General features: G+C 52.3%; 1 protein-coding gene across 7 annotated transcripts in view; it reads right to left on the minus strand.

Moving 5' to 3' along the window:
* Nucleotides 1-3,331: 3,331 nt before the first annotated feature.
* LOC119954933 (sulfotransferase 1C2-like) overlaps nucleotides 3,332-24,298 on the minus strand; it is a 56,068-nt gene continuing 35,101 nt past the window's right edge. For 2 of the 7 annotated variants that reach the window (XM_038780662.1, XM_038780663.1), the window contains exons 3-8: nucleotides 16,726-16,854; nucleotides 13,668-13,765; nucleotides 12,133-12,259; nucleotides 7,807-7,901; nucleotides 5,483-5,663; nucleotides 3,332-3,495 (exon numbers count right to left, since the gene is read on the minus strand). In XM_038780662.1, the coding sequence (XP_038636590.1) occupies nucleotides 3,383-3,495; nucleotides 5,483-5,663; nucleotides 7,807-7,901; nucleotides 12,133-12,259; nucleotides 13,668-13,765; nucleotides 16,726-16,854 (743 nt within the window). In that variant the 3' untranslated portion in view covers nucleotides 3,332-3,382. Of the gene's footprint in view, nucleotides 3,496-5,482; nucleotides 5,664-7,806; nucleotides 7,902-12,132; nucleotides 12,260-13,667; nucleotides 13,766-16,725; nucleotides 16,855-21,031; nucleotides 21,217-22,655; nucleotides 22,889-24,298 lie in introns of those variants that run through there. The other 5 variants (XM_038780666.1, XM_038780660.1, XM_038780661.1 and 2 more) reach the window with 5 other exon arrangements.

Genomic DNA, 24,298 nt, shown 5'->3' on the forward strand with positions numbered 1-24,298 from the left:
CTCTGCTCTCCCTCACTGTCCCTCCGCTCTCCCTCACTGTCCCTCCGCTCTCCCTCACTGTCCCTCCGCTCTCCCTCACTGTCCCTCCGCTTCCCTCACTGTCCCTCCGCTCTCCCTCACTGTCCCTCCGCTCTCCCTCACTGTCCCTCCGCTCTCCCCTCACTGTCCCTCCGCTCCCCCTCACTGTCCCTCCGCTCTCCCTCACTGTCCCTCTGCTCTCCCTCACTGTCCCTCCGCTCTCCCTCACTGTCCCTCCGCTCTCCCTCACTGTCCCTCCGCTCTCCCTCACTGTCCCTCCGCTCTCCCTCACTGTCCCTCCGCTCTCCCTCACTGTCCCTCCGCTCTCCCTCACTGTCCCTCCGCTCTCCCTCACTGTCCCTCCGCTCTCCCTCACTGTCCCTCCGCTCTCCCTCACTGTCCCTCCGCTCTCCCTCACTGTCCCTCCGCTCTCCCTCACTGTCCCTCCGCTCTCCCTCACTGTCCCTCTGCTCTCCCTCACTGTCCCTCCGCTCCCTCACTGTCCCTCCGCTCTCCCTCACTGTCCCTCCGCTTCCCCTCACTGTCCCTCCGCTCTCCCTCACTGTCCCTCTGCTCTCCCTCACTGTCCCTCCGCTCTCCCTCACTGTCCCTCCGCTTCCCCTCACTGTCCCTCCGCTCTCCCTCACTGTCCCTCCGCTCCCTCACTGTCCCTCCGCTCTCCCTCACTGTCCCTCCGCTTCCCCTCACTGTCCCTCTGCTCCCCCTCACTGTCCCTCTGCTCTCCCTCACTGTCCCTCCGCTCTCCCTCACTGTCCCTCCGCTCTCCCTACTGTCCCTCCGCTCTCCCTCACTGTCCCTCCGCTCTCCCTCACTGTCCCTCTGCTCCCTCACTGTCCCTCCGCTCTCCCTCACTGTCCCTCTGCTCCCTCACTGTCCCTCCGCTCTCCCTCACTGTCCCTCCGCCCTCCCTCACTGTCCCTCTGCTCCCCCTCACTGTCCCTCCGCTCTCCCTCACTGTCCCTCCGCTCCCCTCACTGTCCCTCCGCTCTCCCTCACTGTCCCTCTGCTCTCCCTCACTGTCCCTCTGCTCTCCCTCACTGTCCCTCCGCTTCCCCTCACTGTCCCTCTGCTCTCCCTCACTGTCCCTCCGCTCTCCCTCACTGTCCCTCCGCTCTCCCTCACTGTCCCTCTGCTCTCCCTCACTGTCCCTCCCCTCTCCCTCACTGTCCCTCCGCTTCCCCTCACTGTCCCTCCGCTCTCCCTCACTGCCCCTCCGCTTCCCCTCACTGTCCCTCTGCTCCCTCACTGTCCCTCCGCTCCCCTCACTGTCCCTCCGCTCTCCCTCACTGTCCCTCCGCTCCCCTCACTGTCCCTCCGCTCTCCCTCACTGTCCCTCCGCTCTCCCTCACTGTCCCTCCGCTCTCCCTCATTGTCCCTCCGCTCCCCCCTCACTGTCCCTCCGCTCTCCCTCACTGTCCCTCCGCTCTCCCTCACTGTCCCTCCGCTCTCCCTCACTGTCCCTCCGCTCCCCCTCACTGTCCCTCCGCTCCCCCTCACTATCCCTCCGCTCTCCCTCACTGTCCCTCCACTCTCCCTCACTATCCCACCGCTTCCCCTCACTGTCCCTCCGCTCTCCCTCACTATCCCTCCGCTCTCCCTCACTGTCCCTCCGCTCTCCCTCACTGTCCCTCCACTCCCCCTCACTATCCCTCCGCTCCCCCTCACTATCCCTCCGCCCTCCCTCACTGTCCCTCTGCTCCCCCTCACTGTCCCTCCGCTCTCCCTCACTGTCCCTCCGCTCCCTCACTGTCCCTCCGCTCCCTCACTGTCCCTCCGCTCTCCCTCACTGTCCCTCCACTCCCCCTCACTATCCCTCCGCTTCCCCTCACTATCCCTCCACTCCCCCTCAACGTCCCTCCAGATTATTTTCAAATTGAACCTCAGGTTTATTGGTTTACATTAGTCCTGTTGTTTTCTGTGGTTCAAAGTTCAAATGTTAACTTATAAATGTTGATTTATTTTGAGTGTTCTGTCTTATTAAAAATTGATTTAATTTTGATTTTCTCACGGTGATCCTTGATCTATTGGGATTGTGTACAGTGGGAGTGAACGGGAAGGGGTTTGGGTCCATTGGGATTGTGGACAGTGTGAGTAAACGGGGAGGGGTTTGGGTCCATTGGGATTGTGCACAGTGGGAGTGAACGGGAAGGGGTTTGTGTCCATTGGGATTGTGTACAGTGGGAGTGAACGGGAAGGGGTTTGGGTCCATTGGGATTGTGCACAGTGGGAGTGAACGGGAAGGGGTTTGGGTCCATTGGGATTGTGCACAGTGGGAGTGAACGGGAAGGGGTTTGGGTCCATTAGGATTGTGTACAGTGGGAGTGAATGGGAAGGGGTTTGGGTCCATTGGGAATGTGTACAGTGGGAGTGAACGTGAAGGGGGTTGGGTCCATTGGGATTGTGTGCATTGGGAGTGAATGGGAAGGGGTTTGGGTCCATTAGGATTGTGTACAGTGGGAGTGAATGGGAAGGGGTTTCTGTCCATTGGGAATGTGTACAGTGGGAGTGAACGTGAAGGGGGTTGGGTCCATTGGGATTGTGTGCAGTGGGAGTGAACGGGAAGGGGTTTGGGTCCATTGGGATTGTGTCCTCCCTCACGGAGATATCTCGACACTGACATGTCTCTCAGTCCCCTCACTCTCTCAGGTTGATATCTGTACACTGACTGGTGTCTCTCAGTCCCCTCTCTCTCTCTCAGGAAGATATCTGTACACTGACTGGTATCTCTCAGTCCCCTCTGTCTCTCAGGGAGATATCTGTGCACTGACTGGTATCTCTCAGTCCCCTCTGTCTCTCAGGGAGATATCTGTACACTGACTAGTGTCTCTCAGTCCCCTCTCTCTGAGGGAGATATCTGTACACTGACTGGTGTCTCTCAGTCCCCCCTCTCTCAGGGAGATATCTGTACACTGACTGGTGTCTCTCAGTCCCCTCTCTCTCAGGAAGATATCTGTACACTGACTGGTGTCTCTCAGTCCCCTCTCTCTCAGGGAGATATCTGTGCACTGACTGGTGTCTCTCAGTCCCCTATCTCTCTCAGGGAGATATCTGTACACTGACTGGTGTCTCTCAGTCCCCCCTCTCTCAGGGAGATATCTGTACACTGACTGGTGTCTCTCAGTCCCCTATCTCTCTCAGGGAGATATCTGTACACTGACTGGTGCCTCAGTCCCCTCTCTCTCAGGGAGGTATCTGTACACTGACTGGTGTCTCACAGTCCCCTCTCTCTCTCTCAGGGAGATATCAGTAATCTGTTCAATGATGGATCAGAGTTGATGTGAAATAATCCGAGTTTGTGTTTTTGGTGATTGGAGAAGTTTATTTGCTTTATCGCTCAGAGTGATTACAGGACGTTGCGAAACTTCAGTGAGCTGTGACCCATCTGTCTCTCATAGTGTTCATCAAAATCTTCATTCTGAGCCACTGTGAAGTGATTCTTCCAGTCTCCAACCTCACCTGTGAGAGAGAGAGAGAGAGAGAGAGAGTTAGTCAGAGTGAGGGAGAGAGAGAGAGGGAGAGAGAGAGTGAAAATCAGAGTGTGAGAGAGGGACAGAGAGATAAAGATGGTGTGAGGGAAAGAGAGAGGGAGAGAGGCATCTGCTGTGGACCGTTTGCTGCTCGCCTGTTACTGTTACTGGCCCACAGCAGATGCTATTTCCCTGGCTCCCGAAGCAACACTCGAACACCTCGATAACAAGGACACCTACGTGAGACTGCTGTTCGTAGACTATAGCTCCGCCTTCAACACCATTATCCCGACAAGACATATAACCAAACTCTGCAACCTCGGCCGTGACCCCTCCCTATGCAGCTCGATCCTCGACTCCCTCACCCACAGACCGCAATCTGTCAGGATCGGCAACAGCACCTCCTCCACAATAATCCTCAACACCAGAGCCCCACAAGATTCTGTGCTCAGTCCTCTACTGTACTCCCTGTACACACATGACTGTGTGGCAAGATTCAACATCAACTCAATCTATAAGTTTGCGGATGATACAACTGTGGTCGGCCGTATCTCAAACAACGACGAATCAGACGACAGAAGGGAGATAGATCACTTGGTTGCATGGTGTACTGAAAGCAATCTCTCCCTAAATGTTGATAAGACCAAGGCACTGATCATCGACTTCAGGAAGCTGAACACGACTCACACTCCCGTCTGCATCAATGGCTCCAAGTGGAGAAGGTCGATAGCTTTAAGTTCCTGGGGGTCACCATCACCAACAGTCTGTCCTGGTCCACTCACGTTGATGCAACAGTAAAGAAAGCCCAACAACGTCTCTACTTCCTACGGAAGCTAAAGAAATTCGGCAAGTCTGCATCGACTCTCACAAACTTCTACAGATTGTGATAGCATCCTATCCGGCTGCATCACAGCCTGGTATGGCAACTGCTCGGCCCAACATCGCAAGAAACTGCAGAGTGTGGAGAACTCAGCCCAACGCATCACACAAGCTTGCCACCCCCACATTGATTCTGTCTACACCTCCCGCTGCCTCAGGAAGGCAGACAGCATTGTCAGAGACCCCTCCCAACCAGGCATTGCCTTCCTCCAGACCCTTCCGTCAGGCAGAAGGTACAGAAGTGAAGACCCCCACATCCTGCCGTGAGGCAGCAGTAATAACCACTGCACCACTGTGCTGCCCTGTGTTATAAGTCAGGAGTGTGATGGGACCCTCTCCACTTGCCTGGATGGGTGCGGCTCCCAACAACACTCGAGAAGCTCCACACCATCCAGGACAAAGCAGCTCCCGCTCGATCGACACGCTAACCCCCACCTTCCACATCCGCTCCCTCCCCCACCGACGCACAGCGGCAGCCGTGTGTCCCGTCTACAAGATGCACGGCAGCCACTCGCCGAGGCTCCTTCGACAGCACCTTCCAAACCCTCCACCTCTCCCACCGAGAGGGACAAGGGGCAGCAGGGGCACGGGGAACGCCCACCGCCGGTAAATTCACCGCCGCCACACACACACACACGCCACCCTGATGTGGAAATATATCGGTCGTTCCATTACTGTCGCTGGGTCAGATTCCTGGAACTCCCTCCCTCCCAGCACTATGGGTGTACCTATACCACATGGGACTGCAGTGGGATCAAGATGGCGGCTTGCTCAGCCACCTTCTCAAGGGGCAATTAGGAATGGGAAATAAATTCTGGGACTTACAGCTTGAGCCTTTCCTGGTGTGTGTGTGTGTGTGTGTGTGTGAGAGGAGAGGGAGACAGGGTCTCAGGGAGTCGCCACGCTCCGCATGCTCTACATTGAGCCTTTTCAATGGCTGGATCGTCTCTCCCAGCCCAGGGGGTCGGTTCAGGGGAGGGCTGAATCCGGCCTACCCAGAAAGGCTGGGCCCAGGGGAGGTCAGGGCACAGGGCCCCAGAGGGTGAAAGGTCAATCCCGATCACACCGCTCTCTCACCCCTGACCCTTGGAACCTACCCTTGCGCATGAACCTGGAGATGTTCTGATTCATGATCCCCGTCGGAAGGGTGGTGTAATTGGCCATCGGATTGTCCTTCATGACCTTGAAGGAGGAAAGGTGAACGATCTTCTCAATGACGTCCTCTTCCAGAACCTTCTCCATGAACTCGGCCACCTTCAGGATCTCCCGTCTGGGATTCTATAGGGTGGGAATGGACCGGGGTTAGAGACCTCATGGGTCAGTGAGAAAGGGGGGACCGAGAAACCAGACCAGGGGTCAGTGAGACGGGGTGGAGGAACCAGAACTGGGGGTCAGGGGTCAGTGAGACAGGGGCCTTGAGAAACCAGAACTGAGGTCAGGGGTCAGTGAAACAGGGGGACTGAGAAACCAGAACAAGGGTCAGTGAGACAGGGGCACTGAGAAACCAGTACCAGGGTCAGGTGTCAGTGAGACGGGGGACAGAGGAACCAGGTCGGGTCAGTGAGACAGGGAGACGGAGGTACCAGGTCAGAGGTCAGTGAGACGGGGGTGGAGGAACCAGAACCGGGGGTCGGGTCAGTGAGACAGGGGGATGGAGGAACCAGAACTGGGGGTCAGGGGTCAGTGAGACAGGGGGCCTGAGAAACCAGAACTGAGGTCAGGGGTCAGTGAAACAGGGGGACTGAGAAACCAGGGTCAGGTGTCAGTGAGACGGGGGACAGAGGAACCGGGTCAGGGAGACGAAGGTACCAGGTCAGAGGTCAGTGAGACGGGCATTGAATAACCAGATCCGGGGTCGGGTCAGTGGGAGAGGGATTGACCATCCAGACTGAGTGACTGGGGTGTCGCCCTGAACAATTTGATTTCTCTCTCTCCTCACTATTTCTCTGTCTCTCTCAATGTCTTTCTCTCTCTGCCTCTTCTCCCCATCTATCACTCTGTCTCCCTCTCCATCTCTCTCTCTCCATCTTTCTCTCTCTCTCTCTCCATCTCTCTCTCCATCTCTCTCTCCATTTCTCTCTCTCCATCTCTCTCTCTCCATTTCTCTCTCTCTCTCCATTTCTCTCTCCATCTATCTCTCTCATTCCATCTCTCTCCATCTCTTTCTCTATTTCTCTCTCTCTCCATTTCTCTCTCCATCTATCTCTCTCATTCCATCTCTCTCTCTTTCTCCATCTCTCCCCATCTCTCTCTCTCCCCATCTCTTTATCTCTCTCCATCTCTCTATCTCTCTCCATCTCTCGCTCTCTCCATCTCTCTCTCTCTCTCCATCTCTCTCTCTCTCTCTCTCCATCTTTCTCTCTCCCCATCTCTCTCTCCATCTCTCTGAACAACAGCAGGCCTGAGGACTGGGCAAAATTTAAAAATTCAGCAGAGGAGGACAAAGGCTTTAATTCAGGAGGGCAAAATAGAATGCGAGAATAAGCTTGCAGAAAACATAAAAACTGACTGCAAAAGCTTCTCTAGATATGTGAAGAGAAAAAGACTGGTGAAGACAAATGTAGGTCCCTTACAGTTAGAATCAGGTGAATTCATAATGTGCAACAAAGATGGCAGACCAGTTGAATGAACACCTTGGATCTGTCCTCACTGAAGAGGACACAAATAACCTTCCAGAGGGTGAGCATTAAGAAGGAACTGGAGGAAATCCTTATTAATCAGGCAGTTGTGTTGGGCAAATTGATGGGATTAAAATCTGACGGGTCCTGAGGGACTCTGCATCACAGAGTACGTAAGGGAGTGGCCCTAGAAATAGTGGATGCATTGGTGATCATTTTCCAGCATTCTATAGATCATGGAAGAGAACCAATGGGATTGGAGGGGAGCTAATGTAACCCCACTTTTTCAAAAAGGAGGGAGAGAGAAAATGGGGAATTATAGAGTGGTTCGCCTGACATCGGTGGTGGGAAAAATGTTGAAGTCAATTATTAAGAATTAAATAACTGAGAATTTGGAAACTGGGGACAGGATCGGTCCAAGTCGGCATGGATTCACCAAAGAAAAATCATGCTTGACAAATCTGGAAATTTTTGAGGGTGTGATTCTGTCTATATGTCTGTCTATCTCTGGCTCTCTGTCTCCATCTGTCTCTCTCTCTCCTTCTGTCTTTCCTCTGCTTCTCTATCTGTCCCGCAATGTCTCTCTGTCTCTCCCCCCACTGTGTCTATCACTCTGTCTCTCTCTATCTGTCTGTCTCTCTCGGTCTCTCTGCTTCTATCACTCTCTCTCAGTCATTTGCTCAATCTCTCTGTCTCTCAGTATCTCTCACTCTCTCTCATTCTCACTCTCAGTCGTTCTCTCTCCCTCTGTCACACCCTCAGACACTCATCCTCCTCCACACAGTCCCTCCCACAGCCGTTACCTCCTTTATATCCTCATAGAAGAGGAAGAGAATCCGATGTTTGTCCTTCGCTTCCCACCATCCCTTCACATGGTCGTACCAGGAACCCCGGTTCACTGAAATAGATCAAGAACAGGCACAGTAAGATTCCGTTGAGATTCTGCCTGTTCCCAAAGACAAGAACAGGAACAGAGCAGAGGGAACTTTACTCTGTACCTAATCCTGTGCTGTACCTGTCCTGGGAATGTTGGATGTGGACAGTGTAGAGGGAGTTTTACTCTGTATCTAACTCCGTGCTGTACCTGTCCTGGGAATGTTTGATGGGGACAGTGTAGAGGGAGTTTTACTCTGTATCTAACTCCGTGCTGTACCTGTCCTGGGAATGTTTGATGGGGACAGTGTAGATGGAACTTTACTCTGTATCTAACCCCGTGCTGTACCTGTCCTGGGAGGGTTTGATAGGGACAGTGTAGAGGGAGCTTTACTCTGTATCTAACTCCGTGCTGTACCTGTCCTGGGAATGTTTGATGGGCACAGTGTAGAGGGAGCTTTACTCTGTATCTAACCCCGTGCTGTACCTGTCCTGGGAGTGTTTGATGGGGACAGTGTAGAGGGAGCTTTACTCTGTATCTAACACCGTACTGTACCTGTCCTGGGAGTGTTTGATGGGGACAGTGTAGAGGGAGATTTACTCTGTATCTAACCCCGTGCTGTACCTGTCCTGGGAGTGTTTGATGGGGACAGTGTAGAGGGAGCTTTACTCTGTATCTAACCCCGTGCTCTACCTGTCCTGGGAGTGTTTGATGGGGACAGTGTAGAGGGAGCTTTACTCTGTATCTAACCCCGTACTGTACCTGTCCAGGGAGTGTTTGATGGGGACAGTGTAGAGGGAGATTTACTCTGTATCTAACCCCGTGCTGTACCTGTCCTGGGAGTGTTTGATGGGGACAGTGTAGAGGGAGCTTTACTCTGTATCTAACCCCGTGCTGTACCTGTCCTAGGAATGTTTGATGGGGACTGTGTAGAGGGAGCTTTACTCTGTATCTAACCCCGTTCTGTACCTGTCCTGGGAATGTTTGATGGGGACGGTGTGGAGGGAGCTTTACTCTGTATCTAACCCCGTGCTGTACCTGTCCTGGGAGTGTTTGATGGGGACAGTGTAGAGGGAGCTTTACTCTGTATCTAACCCCGTGCTGTACTTGTCCTGGGAATGTTTGATGGGGACAGTGTAGAGGGAGCTTTACTCTGTATCCAACCCCGTGCTGTACCTGTCCTGGGAGGGTTTGATAGGGACAGTGTAGAGGGAGCTTTACTCTGTATCTAACCCCGTGCTGTACCTGTCCTGGGAGTGTTTGATGGGGACAGTGTAGAGGGAGCTTTACTCTGTATCTAACCCTGTACTGTACCTGTCCTGGGAGTGTTTGATGGGGACAGTGTAGAGGGAGATTTACTCTGTATCTAACCCCGTGCTGTACCTGTCCTGGGAGTGTTTGATGGGGACTGTGTAGAGGGAGCTTTACTCTGTATCTAACCCCGTGCTGTACCTGTCCTGGGAATGTTTGATGGGGACAGTGTGGAGGGAGCTTTACTCTGTATCTAACCCCGTGCTGTACCTGTCCTGGGAGTGTTTGATGGGGACAGTGTAGAGGGAGCTTTACTCTGTATGTAACCCCGTGCTGTCCCTGTCCTGGGAGTATTTGATGGGGACAGTGTAGAGGGAGCTTTACTCGGTATCTAACCCCGTACTGTACCTGTCCTGGGAGTGTTTGATGGGGACAGTGTAGAGGGAGCTTTACTCTGTATCTAACCCCTGTGCTGTACCTGTTCTGGGAGTGTTTGATGGGGACAGTGTAGAGGGAGCTTTACTCTGTATCTAACCCCGTGCTGTACCTGTCCTGGGAGTGTTTGATGGGGACAGTGTAGAGGGAGATTTACTCTGTATCTAACCCCGTGCTGTACCTGTCCTGGGAGTGTTTGATGGGGACAGTGTGGAGGGAGCTTTACTCTGTATCTAACCCCGTGCTGTACCTGTCCTAGGAGTGTTTGATGGGGACATGTGTAGAGGGAGCTTTACTCTGTATCTAACCCCGTGCTGTACCTGTCCTGGGAGTGTTTGATGGGGACAGCGTAGAGGGAGCTTTACTCTGTATCTAACCCCGTGCTGTACCTGTCCTGGGAGTGTTTGATGGGGACAGTGTAGAGGGAGCTTTACTCTGTATCTAACCCCGTGCTGTACCTGTCCTGGGAGTATTTGATGGGGACAGTGTAGAGGGAGCTTTACTCTGTATCTAACCCTGAACTGTACCTGTCCTTGGAGTGTTTGATGGGGACTGTGTAGAGGGAGATTTACTCTGTATCTAACCCCGTGCTGTACCTGTCCTGGGAGTGTTTGATGGGGACAGTGTAGAGGGAGCTTTACTCTGTATCTAACCCCGTGCTGTACCTGTCCTGGGAGTGTTTGATGGGGACAGTGTAGAGGGAGCTTTACTCTGTATCTAACCCCGTGCTGTACTTGTCCTGGGAATGTTTGATGGGGACAGTGTAGAGGGAGCTTTACTCTGTATCCAACCCCGTGCTGTACCTGTCCTGGGAGGGTTTGATAGGGACAGTGTAGAGGGAGCTTTACTCTGTATCTAACCCCGTGCTGTACCTGTCCTGGGAGTGTTTGATGGGGACAGTGTAGAGGGAGCTTTACTCTGTATCTAACCCTGTACTGTACCTGTCCTGGGAGTGTTTGATGGGGACAGTGTAGAGGGAGATTTACTCTGTATCTAACCCCGTGCTGTACCTGTCCTGGGAGTGTTTGATGGGGACAGTGTAGAGGGAGCTTTACTCTGTATCTAACCCCGTGCTGTACCTGTCCTGGGAGTGTTTGATGGGGACTGTGTAGAGGGAGCTTTACTCTGTATCTAACCCCGTGCTGTACCTGTCCTGGGAATGTTTGATGGGGACAGTGTGGAGGGAGCTTTACTCTGTATCTAACCCCGTGCTGTACCTGTCCTGGGAGTGTTTGATGGGGACAGTGTAGATGGAGCTTTACTCTGTATGTAACCCCGTGCTGTCCCTGTCCTGGGAGTATTTGATGGGGACAGTGTAGAGGGAGCTTTACTCTGTATCTAACCCCGTACTGTACCTGTCCTGGGAGTGTTTGATGGGGACAGTGTAGAGGGAGCTTTACTCTGTATCTAACCCCGTACTGTACCTGTCCTGGGAGTGTTTGATGGGGACAGTGTAGAGGGAGCTTTACTCTGTATCTAACCCCGTGCTGTACCTGTCCTGGGAATGTTTGATGGGGACAGTGTGGAGGGAGCTTTACTCTGTATCGAACCCCGTGCTGTACCTGTCCTGGGAGTGTTTGATGGGGACAGTGTAGAGGGAGCTTTACTCTGTATCTAACCCCGTGCTGTACCTGTCCTGGGAGTGTTTGATGGGGACAGTGTGGAGGGAGCTTTACTCTGTATCTAACCCCGTGCTGTCCCTGTCCTGGGAGTGTTTGATGGGGACAGTGTAGAGGGAGCTTTACTCTGTATCTAACCCCGTGCTGTACCTGTCCTGGGAGTGTTTGATGGGGACAGTGTAGAGGGAGCTTTACTCTGTATCTAACCCCGTGCTGTACCTGTCCTGGGAGTGTTTGATGGGCACAGTGTAGAGGGAGCTTTACTCTGTATCTAACCCTGTGCTATACCTGTCCTGGGAGTGTTTGATGGGACAGTGTAGAGGGAGCTTTACTCTGTATCTAATCCCATGCTGTACCTGTCCTGGGAGGGAGTGTTTGATGGGGACAGTGTAGAGGGAGCTTTACTCTGTATATAACCCCGTGCTGTACCTGTTCTGGGCGTGTTTGATGGGGACAGAGGGAGCTTTACTCTGTATCTAACCCCGGACTGTACCTGTCCTGGGAGTGTTTGATGGGGACAGTGTAGAGGGAGCTTTACTCTGTATCTAACCCCGTGCTGTACCTGTCCTGGGAGTGTTTGATGGGGACAGTGTAGAGGGAGCTTTACTCTGAATCTAACCCCGTGCTGTACCTGTCCTGGGAGTGTTTGATGGGGACAGCGTAGAGGGAGCTTTACTCTGTATCTAACCCCGTGCTGTACCTGTCCTGGGAGTGTTTGATGGGGACAGTGTAGAGGGAGCTTTACTCTGTATCTAACCCCGTGCTGTACCTGTCCTGGGAGTATTTGATGGGGACAGTGTAGAGGGAGCTTTACTCTGTATCTAACCCCGTGCTGTACCTGTCCTGGGAGTGTTTGATGGGGACAGTGTAGAGGGAGCTTTACTCTGTATCTAACCCCGTGCTGTACCTGTCCTGTTTGAAGGGTGTGGTGATTTGTGGATAATTCTCACCTTTCCCATTCATGAATCTTTGGAAGAATTCCCGCCAGGCTCCCGGCTCCGGCACTAGGTGACAGGTGCGATGGAAGTGAAAATATGATACGAGGCTATCCTTGGCGTTACGAGCGACTATTATGGCCTGGGAACAGGAAGAATCAGCAATTAGCAAAACCCTCTGTTCCTTTCATTCCATCCATCAGGTGTTTGTGGGAGCGAGTGATGGACTCCCTGAGTTTGGAGATTGACGGAAGTGGGGAAAATATTTTTTGCAATCACATCGTCATCATGTCATGTACAGGGAAAGGGTCATGCGTGTGTGAGCAGGGGCATAACCGGCTCAATTAAACTAGAGAGAAAGGTCAAATCATTCATGTAGGAACAGCAATGAATGGGGTCAGGGTGGGGGTCGGGCAGAGAAACCACAAAACCAAGTATTTACATTGGGCAGATAAGAGCAGTGATTTTAAAGTTGACTGTTAGAATTTGAAATGAAACATCTACAAGTTGGAGATCGTAAATGTGTGGGGCAAAATACCAAGTTTTCTGTTTAATTACAGCACCTACCAGGTAAGTAAGAAAAGGGTTGATTAAGTCCGGGAAGAGGAACATCTAATGGTTTGCAGATGCAATAGAGTGGAAGGTTAAAGGGGAAAAGAAAAACAGGATTAAAGTGAGGCTTTTGTGGATGTGTCTCTGAAATCTTGAAAAAGACCGTTTGCGCTCAAACCAAACACCTGAACAGGGGTTTTGGCATCACCCTCACAGGGGAATTATGGGTGAGATTCCCTGAAGAGCAGAAGAGCATTTGTGGTAATATTACTGAAACTCCATTGGATTAGAATGTCCAGAAGGACTGTTGCCATCAAAAGGGGGCTTCAGTTTCGTTTCAATCTGATATAATTTGTGAGATGTTTGTAACGTATTGGTAATGGTGTAAAGGTGTTATTGCATCTATAGATGGTATCCTATTTTCCCTTTAATTTAATAAATATTTAAATTGAGTATTTAAAATTGTCACAAGTGATCTTAGATTTTCTACTTGTATTGACTTCAGATCACTCCTCATAATAGACAAATTACAAACCGTGGCGGCAGCTTGTTCCCCGTTCTCCGCTGCAATATGGCCTCCAGAGTCACAGCATTCCTCAGTTTGGTATCTGAGGGAGGGTGTGTGAGAGAGTCACAGGTTATGGAGATTGAGGGGGGGGGGATGAGGGAGTTACACAGAATGGGGCCTGAGGGAGGGGGGAGTGAGGGAGTCCCACAGTTTGGGGACTGAGGGAGGGGGGAGTGAGGGAGTCCCACAGTTTGGGGACTGAGGGAGGGGGGAGTGAGGGAGTCCCACAGTTTGGGGACTGAGGGAGGGGGGAGTGAGGGAGTCCCACAGTTTGGGGACTGAGGGAGGGGGGAGTGAGGGAGTCCCACAGTTTGGAGACTGAGGGAGGGCGAGTGAGGGAATGTTGAATTGGGTGAGAAATGAAGGGTTTATGAGGTCGATGTGGCTCGATGGGGATGATTGGGGTGAGTGTTGTGTCCCGAGTCCCTACCTTACAGTCCTGCTCCCAGAAGGATTTGGGAACCAGTTGGATCGGGAGGTGAGTTTTAATCATCCTCGGAGACGCCATTTTCTCAATCAGTTCAATACCTGCGAGATGGAGATGTTACAGCATTCCGCTCAAATAACCCTGCTCATATTGTACACTCGACTCCCCCCGGGGTACAGGTCCCCCATGGACACTACTCTCCCCAGGGTATGGGTTCCCTGTAGGCACCGACTCTGCCCGGGGTAAGGGTCCCCCATGGGTACCGACCCCCCCTTGTACGCCCCCCCCCCCCCCCACAGACACCGACTCTCCACGGGATAGTGGTCCCCCATGGGCATCTTGTCACATAGCCTACTAGGGAACAGGCAATTCTGGATTTGGTGGTGTGTAATGAGGCAGACCTGATTAGAGAACATAAGGTGAAGGAACCCTTAGGGAGCAGTGACCATAAAATGATAGAATTTACCCTGCAGTTTGAGAGGGAGAAGCTGCAATCAGATGTAACGGTATGACAATTAAATAAGGGGAACTTATTTAAGGGAAAGACGTGAGGGAGGAGCTGGCCAGAGTTGATTGGAGAAGGAGCCGAACAGGGAAGACAGTGGAACAGCAATGGCAGGAGTTTTTGGGGGTTATTCGGGAGGCACAACAGAAATTCATCCCAAAGAGGAGGAAACATGCCGAGGGGAGGACACGGCATTCATGGCTGATGAGGGATGTCAAGGACAACGTAAAAGCAAAAGAAAAAGCATACAAAGTGGCGAGGATTAGTGGGGAACCAGAGGATTGGGAAGCCTTTAAAAGCGAGCAGAGGACAACTAAAAAAGCAATAAGGGGGGAGAAGAAGAAGTACGAGTGCAAGCTAGCTAGTAATATAAGCGAAGATAGGAAGAGTTTTTTTCAATATATAAAAGGTAAGAGAGAGGCAAAAATAGACATTGGGCTACTGGAAAATGTGGCTGGAGAAGTAACAATAGGAAACAAAGAAATGGCAGAAGAACTGAATAGTTACTTTGCATCGGTCTTCATGGTGGAAGACACCAGTGAGATGCCAGAGCCTCTGTGCTTCTGATTTCCTCAGCATTTCCCCATTTAGAAAATAGTCTATGCCTAAATTCTTCCTTCCAAAGTGCATAACCTCACACTTTTCCACATTGTATTCCATCTGCCACTTCCTTGCCCACTCTCCTAGCCTGTCCAAATCCTTCTGCAGCCTCCCTGCTTCCTCATTACTACCTGTCCCTCTACAGATCTTTGTATCATTTGCAAACTTAGCAACAGTGCCTTCAGTTCCTTCTTCCAGATCATTGATGTATATTGTAAAAAGTTGTGGACCCAGCACAGACCCCTGAGGCACACCACTAGTCACCGGCTGCCATCCTGACAAAGACCCCTTTATCCCGACTCTCTGCCTTCTGCCAGTCAGCCAATCCGCTATCCATGCCAGGATCTTACCCTGAACACCATGGGCTCTTAACTTATTTAGCAGTCTCCTCTGTGGCACCTTGTCAAAGGCCTTCTGGAAATCTAAATAAATCACGTCCACTGGTTCTCCTTTGTCTAACTTCCTTGTTACTTCCTCAAAGAACAGATTTGTCAGACATGACCTCCCCTTGACGAAGCCGTGCTGACTCAGTCCTATTTTATCATGCACTTCCAAGTACTCCACGATCTCATCATTAATAACAGACTCTAAAATCTTACCAATGACCGAAGTCAGGCTAACCGGCCTATCATTCCCGTCTTCTACCTCCCTCCTTAAACAGTGGTGTTACATTAGCCAATATCCAGTCCTCTGGGACCCTTCCTGCCTCCAGTGATTCCTGAAAGATCACCATCAATGCCTCCACAATTTCCTCAGCTCTATCTTTAAGAACCCTGGGGTGTAGTCCATCTGGTCCAGGTGACTTATCCACCTTCAGACCTTTTAGTTTCCCCAAAACTTCTCCTTAGTAATGGTCACTACATTCACCTCTGCCCCCTGTACACATTGGAGTTTAGAAGGATGAGGGGGATCTTATTGAAACTTACAGGATACTGCGAGGCCTGGATAGAGTGGACGTGGAGAGGATGTTTCCACTTGTTGGAAAAACTAGAAGCAGAGGACACCATCTCAGACTAAAGGGCCGATCCTTTAAAACAGAGATGAGGAGGAATTTCTTCAGCCAGGGGGTGGTGAATCTGTGGAACTCTTTGCTGCAGAAGGCTATGGAGGCCAAATCACTGAGTGTCTTTAAGACAGAGATAGATAGGTTCTTGATTAATAAGGGGATCAGGGGTTATAGGGAAAGGCAGGAGAATGGGGATGAGAAAAATATCAGCCGATTGAATGGAGGGGCAGACTCGATGGGCTGAGTGGCCTAATTCTGCTCCTATGTCTATGATCTTCTTTGGACCCTGGAAGCTAAGTAGGTTTTGGGTTAGACGGGCAGCATGGTCGGCACAGGCTTGGAGAGCCGAAGGGCCTGTTCCTGTGCTGTATCTCTCTTTGTTCTTTGTGTCAAACCCTGAAAGTTCTACACTAAACAAAAAGATAGGTTCCCTAAAGAAAGCTACAGTTTCAATATGGTAACCCGTTTCTGGATTCGCTCATCATGACAAAACCTATGGGGTGTTGTTTTGGGTTGTGTACTCTCTGTGTTTGGGGAAGATTTTGGTGGAGGATGTAACAGACATATACTGTCTGCCTATCCACTATTGTGGCTAATTATAAATGCTGATTACTGTCGCCTATCTTGTGTGTTTTGAAGTTTAATAAATGTTTTGTTATTTGAATAATTTAAGGTAAGACTGAACCACCCCACCCCCTCCTCACATGGTTTCATCTCTTTTCACATATTTCTTTCCAAATCACATTAAAATAAATAGTTAAGAATTGGCGTTCCCAGTTTCCCCTCTGGGGGTTGGGTGACGCGATCTCCTCGAAAGGGGCAGTTGTCACAAGACTCTCCGAGTTTGATACTCCACCCCATTGCCCTCTTTCTACTCCCCCCCCCCCATCTTGCCCCCCCCCCCCCCCCCGCCCCCGCCCCACCACCCCCTTTGCCATAACCATTCTAACCAGTTGGCAGATTATTATCACTGAAGAATTCCAGGATGGGAACTCGATAATAGACGGGAGCTCGTTTACACATCTCCACATCACCATTCTGACTAATCAGATCCACAATTTCCTGCATCCATGTACTTCCTGTGGAGAGAGAGAGAGTGAGAATGTGAGAGAGGGAAACTGAGATAGAGAGAAAGGGACAGTGAGACAGAGACAGAGAGGGACAGAGAGAGACAGAGAATGAGAGACGGAGAGAGACGGAGAGAGAGACGGGGAGTGAGAGAGACGGAGAGAGAGACAGGGGGAGAGAGAGAGAAAGAGAGAGAGACAGAGAATGAGAGATGGAGAGAGACGGAGAGAGAGACGGAGAGACAGAGAGAGAGAGAGAGACGGAGAGAGAGAGAGAGACGGAGCGAAAGAGAGACGGAGTGAGAGAGCGACGGAGAGAGAGAGAGCGACGGAGAGAGAGAGAGAGACAGAGAGAGAGAGACGGAGAGAGACAGAGCGAAAGAGAGACGGTGCGAGAGAGACGGAGAGAGAGAGACGGAGAGAGAGATGGAGAGAGAGAGACGGAGAGAGAGATGGAGAGAGAGACGGAGAGAGAGAGACGGAGAGAGAGAGAGACAGAGAGAGACTGAGAGGGAGAGAGAGAGATGGAGTGGGGGAGAGAGAGAGAGACGGAGAGGGAAAGAGAGAGAGAGACGGGTGGGGGAGAGAGAGAGAGAGAGACAGACAGAGACAGAGAGAGAGACACACAGGGAGCGATAGACTGAGAGAGAGAGACATGGAGAGATAGAGAGATGGAGAGGGGGAAGAGAAAGAGATGGTGTGAGAGAGAGAGACACAGAGAGAGAGAGAGACATGGAGAGAGAGACAGAGAGAGAGAGACATGGAGAGAGAGAGAGAGACAGAGAGACAGGGAGAGAGAGAGACAGAGAGGGAGAGAGAGAGATGGAGAGGGGGAGAGAGAGAGAGACAGAGAGGGAGAGAGATGAAGAGAGAGACAGATAGAGAGAGAGATGGAGAGGGGGAGAGAGAGACAGAGAGGGAGAGAAATGCAGAGACAGACAGAGAGAGAGGGACAGAGAGAGTGAGAGAGACAGAGAGAGAGAGAGAGAGACAGAGAGACGGACAGAGAGAGAGAGACAGAGAGAGCGAGTGATGGAGAAAGAGACGGAGAGGGGGAGAGACGGAGAGAGAGACAGTGAGAGAGAGACAGAGAGAGAGAGAGTGACAGAGAGAGAGTGACAGAGAGAGAGACAGAGAGGGCGAGGGAGAGAGAGAGACGGAGAGGAAGAGAGAGACGCACAGATAGAGATGGAGAAGGAGAGAGAGAGGGTGAGACAGAGACGGAGAGAGAGAGAGGGAGAGGGATACAGGGAGAAAGAGAGACAGAGGGAGAGACAGAGAGAGAGAGACAGATGGAGAGAGAGACGGAGAGAGGGAGAGACGGAGAGAGAGACAGAGAGAGAGAGAGACGGAGAGGGAGAGAGACGCAGAGACAGAGAGGGAGAGACAGAGAGAGAGACAGAGAGAGAGAGAGAAAGACAGAGAGAGGGAGAGAGAGATGAAGGGAGAGAGAGACACGGAGAGGGGGGAGAGAGAGAGACGGAGAGGGGGCGAGAGGGAGATGGAGAGAGAGAGAGACGCAAAGAGAGAGAGTCAGAGAGAGAGAAAGACAGAGAGTGACACACAGAGAGACAGAGAGAGGGAGAGTTAAGAAAGCACGCAAACTATATGGTTAATGAAAAAGCCCTGGGGAAAATTGATATACAGAGAGATCTGGGAGTTCAGATCCATTGTATCCTGAAGGTGGCAACGCAGGTCGACAGAATGGTCAATGAGGCATTCAGCATGCTTGACTTCATTGGACAGGGTATTGAGTACAAGAGTTGGCAGGTCATGTTACAGTTGTATGGGACTTTGCTTCGGCCACAATTGGAATTTGAAGTTAGGAGACCAGAGAGGGTATATGAGTGTTGGAACCAACAATTCTACGGACACGTGCTTGTAGGATTAGAATAGCGGTTTTAATATACTCACAACAGAGCCAGCCTGTTAGCCATTGAACTTTCAGTGAACTGGCCGGCTGACCATGTGGCACTGATCTTTATACAGCAGCTTCCGGGGCAGGAGTCCTGGGCAGAGCCAAGGGAGAAGCCCCCACAGAACTCAAGCATTCCCAGAGCTACTCCCCCTGGAGGACAGGTACTGTAACTGCACTTACAATACAGACACATGTATATACAGATTATAATCCGGTGTGAATCACATTCACCACAATGAGAAAGCTCTGGCTGGTAAAAGTAGGGAAAATCCCACCACATTCCATAAGTCTATCAATGGGAAAAGGATGGTCAGGGAAGGGTAGGCTCAATTAGGGACTGATCAGCAATGTGTGGGTGGAGACACAGATTGGGTAGCACAGTGGTTAGCACTGTGTCCTCACAGCGCCAGGATCCCAGGTTCGATTCCCGGCTGGGTCACTGTCTGTGCAGAGTCTGCACGTTCTCCCCGTGTCTGCGTGGGTTTCCTCCGGCTGCTCCGGTTTCCTCCCACAGCCCAAAGACATGCAGGTTAGCTGGATTGGCCACGCTAAATTGCTCGTAGTGTCCAAAGAGGTTGGGTTACCAGGTTACGGGGATGGGGTGGGAGTGTGGGCTTGGGTGGGGTGCTCTTTCGGAGGGCCGATGCAGACTCAATGGGCTGAATGGCCTTCTTCTGCACTGTAAATTCTGTGATGCTATAAAACAAAGAGAGAGCGAGAAAGAGACAGCGAGAGAGACAGAGAGAGAGAGTGAGAGACAGAGAAAGAGACAAGGAGAGAGACAGAGAGAGAGAGAGAGAGACGGAGAGAGAGAGATACAGAGAGACACACAGAGAGAGACAGAGAGAGAGACAGGGATAGAGACAGGCAGAGAGAGAGAGAGAGCGAGACAGGGAGAGAGAGAGAGAGACAGGGAGAGAGAGACAGAGAGACAGAGAGAGAGACAGAGACAGACAGAGAGAGAGTCACACACACAGAGACAGAGAGAGAGAGATGGGGGAGAGAGAGACCGGGAGAGAGAGAGAGAGAGAGAGACAGAGAGAGAGAGACAGGGAGAGAGACAGGGAGAGAGAGCGAGACGGGGAGAGAGAGAAAGACGGAGAGAGAGACAGGGAGAGAGAGAGACAGAGACAGACACAGAGACAGACACAGAGAGAGACAGGGAGAGAGAGTGAGGGAGAGAGAGACAGGGAGAGGGAGAGAGTGAGAGAGATAGAGAGAGACAGAGAAAGAGAGAGAGACAGGGAGAGAGAGTGAGAGAGAGAGAGAGAGGACGGAAAGATATCGAGAGGCAGCCGGAGAGAGAGAGTAACAATGCTGTCAACTTTAAAATGCTTTCAGGCTGCAAAACCACCCAACCAGTTTCTCTCCCTCCAGCCTGGGCCCCTCCCCCTCCAGCCTGACCCCTCCCCCTCCAGCCTGGGCCCCTCCCCTCCAGCCTGGGCCCCTCCCCTGCCAGCCTGGGCCCCTCCCCTCCAGCCTGGACCCCTCCCCCTCCAGCCTGGGCCCCTGCCCCTCCTGCCTGGGCCCCTCCCCCTCCAGCCTGGTCCCCTCCCCCTCCAGCCTGGGCCCTTCTCCCTCCAGCCTGGGCCCCTCCCGCAGCCTGGGACCCTCCCCCTCCAGCCTGGGACCCTCCCCCTCCAGCCTGGGCCCATCCCCCTCCAGCATGAGACCCTCCCCCTCCATCCTGGGCCCCTCCCCCTCCAGCCTGGAGCCCCTCCCCCTCCAGCCTGGGCCCCTCCCCTCCAGCCTGGGCCACCACCTCCAGCCTGTGCCGCTCCCCCTCCAGTCTGTGCCACTCCCCCTCCAGCCTGGGCCCCTCCCCCTCCAGCCTGGGCCCCTCCCCCTCCAGCCTGGGCCCCTCGCCCTCCAGCCTGGGCCCCTCCCCCTCCAGCCTGGGTCCCTCCCCCTCCAGCCTGGGCCCCTTCCCCTCCAGCCTGGGCCCCTCCCCCTCCTCCTCCCCCTCCAGTCTGGGCCCCTCCCCCTGCAACCTGGGCCCCTCCCCCTGAAGCCTGCCCCCCCCCTCCCACTCCAGCCTGGGCCCCCCCTCCCACTCCAGCCTGGGCCCCCCTCCCACTCCAGCCTGGGCCCCTCCCCCTCCAGCCTGGGCCCCTCCCCCTCCAGCCTGGACCCCCCCCTCCAGCCTGGACCCCTCCCACTACAGCCTGGGCCCCTCCCCCTCCAGCCTGGGCCCCTCCCCCTCCAGCCTTGGCCCCTCCCCCTCCAGCCTGGGCCCCTCCCCCTCCAGCCTGGGCCCGTGGAGCCATTCACCTGATTTGGGGTAGGTTGCGATGAGCAGGTCATCGGGCTTGGCCTGGAAGTTTTTCACCGTCTCCCAGTTATCAACCACCCAGTCGGGTAAGGGGACATCTTCCAGCAGTTTGAGCTGCGGCCTCCTGATTGTCAAGTCTCGCAGCTCCGGATGATAGTCCAGCTCCATCTCCAGGATCCTGAAACTGGGCAGCAGCATGGTCAATTCATTCAGGACCCAGAGGCTCCGTCTCCCTCACCCCCACCCCCCACACTCTCTCTCACACCCTCTCACACACTCTCTCTCACACCCTCTCACACTCTCTCTCTCACACACTCTCTCTCTCTCACACACTCTCTCTCTCTCACACACTCTCTCTCACATACTTTCTCTCTCACACACTCTCACATTCTCTCTCTCCTACTCTCTCTCACACACTCTCTCTCACACACTCTCTCTCTCTCACACACTCTCACATTCTCTCTCTCCTACTCTCTCTCACACACTCTCTCTCACACTCTCTCTCACACTCTCTCTCTCTTTCACTCTTTCTCTTTCACACTCTCACACACTCTTTTTCACTCTATCTCCCTCTCTCACACTCTTTTCTCTCACACTCTCCCTCCATCTCACACTCTCTCATGCACTCGGAGAGAGGGGGAGACCAGGAGACAGAGAAAGAGAGAGACAGAATGAGAGACAGGGTAAGATTCAGAATGAGAGAGAGATCAGAGAGAGATAGAGTGATAGAGAGACAGAGAGAGAGAGAGAGAGAGAGAGACAGAGAGAGAGAGAGTCACAGAGAGAGAGACAGAGAGAGAGAGAGTCACAGAGAGAGAGACAGAGAGAGAGACAGAGAGAGAGAGAGACACAGAGAGAGAGACAGAGAGAGAGACAGAGAGAGAGAGACAGAGAGAGAGAGAAAGATGCAGCAATTAGAGAGATGAGAGTGAGAGCGACAGAGCGAAGCGGAGAAGGAGACAGACAGAGAAGAATTAAAATTAAATGAAAATCGCTTATTGTCACAAGTAGGCTTCAAATGAAGTTACTGTGAAAAGACAGAGAGAACAGAATGAGAGGCACAGAGAGAGACAGACAGAGACTGTGAAAGAGACAGACAGAGACTGTATGAGAGAGACAGACAGAGCGAAAGAAACAGACAGAGAGAGAGAAAGAAAGAGTCAGGCAGAGCGACAGAGAGACAGACAGAGCGAAAGAGAGATTGTGAGAGATAGAGACAGAGAGAAAGAAAGAGACAGAGACAGACAGAGAGAGAGAGAGATGGAGAGAGAGAGACAGCGATGTAGAGACAGAGAGAGAGAGAGCGTGGTAGGGATAGAGAGAAAGAGAGATTGTGAGAGACAGATAGAGACTGAAAGAAACTGAGAGAGACAGACAGGACAAAAGAGTGATTGTGAGAGACAGATGGAGACTGCGAGAGAGAGACTGAGAGAGAGAGACAGACAGGGTGAAAGAGACTGACAGAGAGAGAAAAGAGAGAGAGAGAGCGGGGTACGGACAGAGAGAGAGCGATGTAGAGACAGAGAGAGAGAGACAGCGATGTAGACACAGTGAGAGAGCGATGTTGAGACAGAGAGAGAAAGAGAGCAGGGTAGGGACGAGAGAAAGAGCTCCTGCTGTTACCTTGTTTTCTCTCCAAATCTCCAATGGTTGATGTCATCCAGGTTTATTGGATGGGATGTGCAAATATATGAAGCAGATGATGATGTGGCTCTGCCCAAGGCAGTCGTGTGTTAGACACTCGGGGAGAATTTGGGTGAGGTCAGAGCTCCAGGCCTAATCTGTAACCTGTTCTGATGTAGTTCTAATAAACAAGTGTTCAACAGATCCCCCAATATGTCTGCAGTCTGCCCCACCCCGAGAGCCTACGATAAAAGGACCCAATTATATACCGTGGTGGCAGCGTTGTCGATGCCGAGGTAAGAGAGACATTGGTGCTTTATCGAAGGAATCATTGTGAAGAAACACGTGAAAGCAGCTCGAGAAATCTGGGCGGTTGAAGGAGGCGCACTGGAGAGAGAGGAATGATGGGGGAACTTCATGGTCAGGCCGTGTCCTTGCCCCAGCCGCCTGACTGTCTCGAGGGGCAGCAGGGAGGTCTGCAGTGGGAGTTATGGTAACGCCATTATCTCCAGTACACAGCAGCGTCAGATCCTTACATTAAAGAGGCAAAGCTCCAAGTAACTACCTTCCTTTATTCAGTCAGTCCAGCAGCAGACGTCCCTCAGCTCTGTCTACTCAATATAATGAGGAAAGAACTCTTTATTTCCATTGTGTCCTGGCCTGGGGCTCTTTATAACTGGAAGATGTTGCCCATTTTCAGACTTGACAGACAAACCTGGAATAATATCTCAGTGGAAGGTGGAACGTCTTGTTCAGGATATTTGTATTGTGCATGGGAAGGTTGTTTGTGGTGCTCCTGAGGTTTGGGTCTTTTGGAAGTGGCTGTGGGATATCGCGTGGAGCAAGGTTCAAAGAAGCCGAGATGGCTGCAGAACATGAATACTGTTTCCTAATTGGCTGATAATGAGGTCTTGGGGGTGGAGCCTACATTTACAGATTTGCCTCCAGTCAGCCCTGTGTTGGCCTTCGCAGACAATCCCTCCTTGCCTGAGTCCTGCTTCGAACCTGAGCATGAACTGGATGCCCACATAAACGTGCACAGGCTGCTCGACGGGGGACACACACACACACACACTTACATCCTCCTCCTCCTCCTCCCTGCCCAGAAACCCGACTCGCACCCACAGAGGACGGGAGGCAAATTCAGGCTGAAACACCAACTGCTTCTGAACCCCACTTTCACAAGGATAACACTGAGAGCAGATCAGAATCTGCACCATCAAAGACAAACACAAGGTCGGTCTGCGTTAACCCAAACTTCGGTTTCGTCCCTCTGCCTGGAAAACAAATTTCGACTGGGGTCTCTCAGTCCCCTCTCTCTCAGGGAGATATCTGTACACTGACTGGTGTCTCTCAGTCCCCTCTCTCTCTCAGGGAGATATCTGTACACTGACTGGTGTCTCTCAGTCCCCTCTCTCTCTCAGGGAGATATCTGTACACTGACTGGTGTCTCTCAGTCCCCACTCTCTCAGGGATATATCTGTACACTGACTGGTGTCTCTCAGTCCCCTCTCTCTCAGGGAGATATCTGTACACTGACTGGTGTCTCTCAGTCCCCTCTCTCTCTCAGGGAGATATCTGTACACTAACTGGTGTCTCTCAGTCCCCACTCTCTCAGGGAGATATCTGTACACTGACTGGTG

This window comes from Scyliorhinus canicula, chromosome 20 (genome assembly GCF_902713615.1).
Source record: "Scyliorhinus canicula chromosome 20, sScyCan1.1, whole genome shotgun sequence".
Lineage (NCBI taxonomy): Eukaryota > Metazoa > Chordata > Chondrichthyes > Carcharhiniformes > Scyliorhinidae > Scyliorhinus > Scyliorhinus canicula.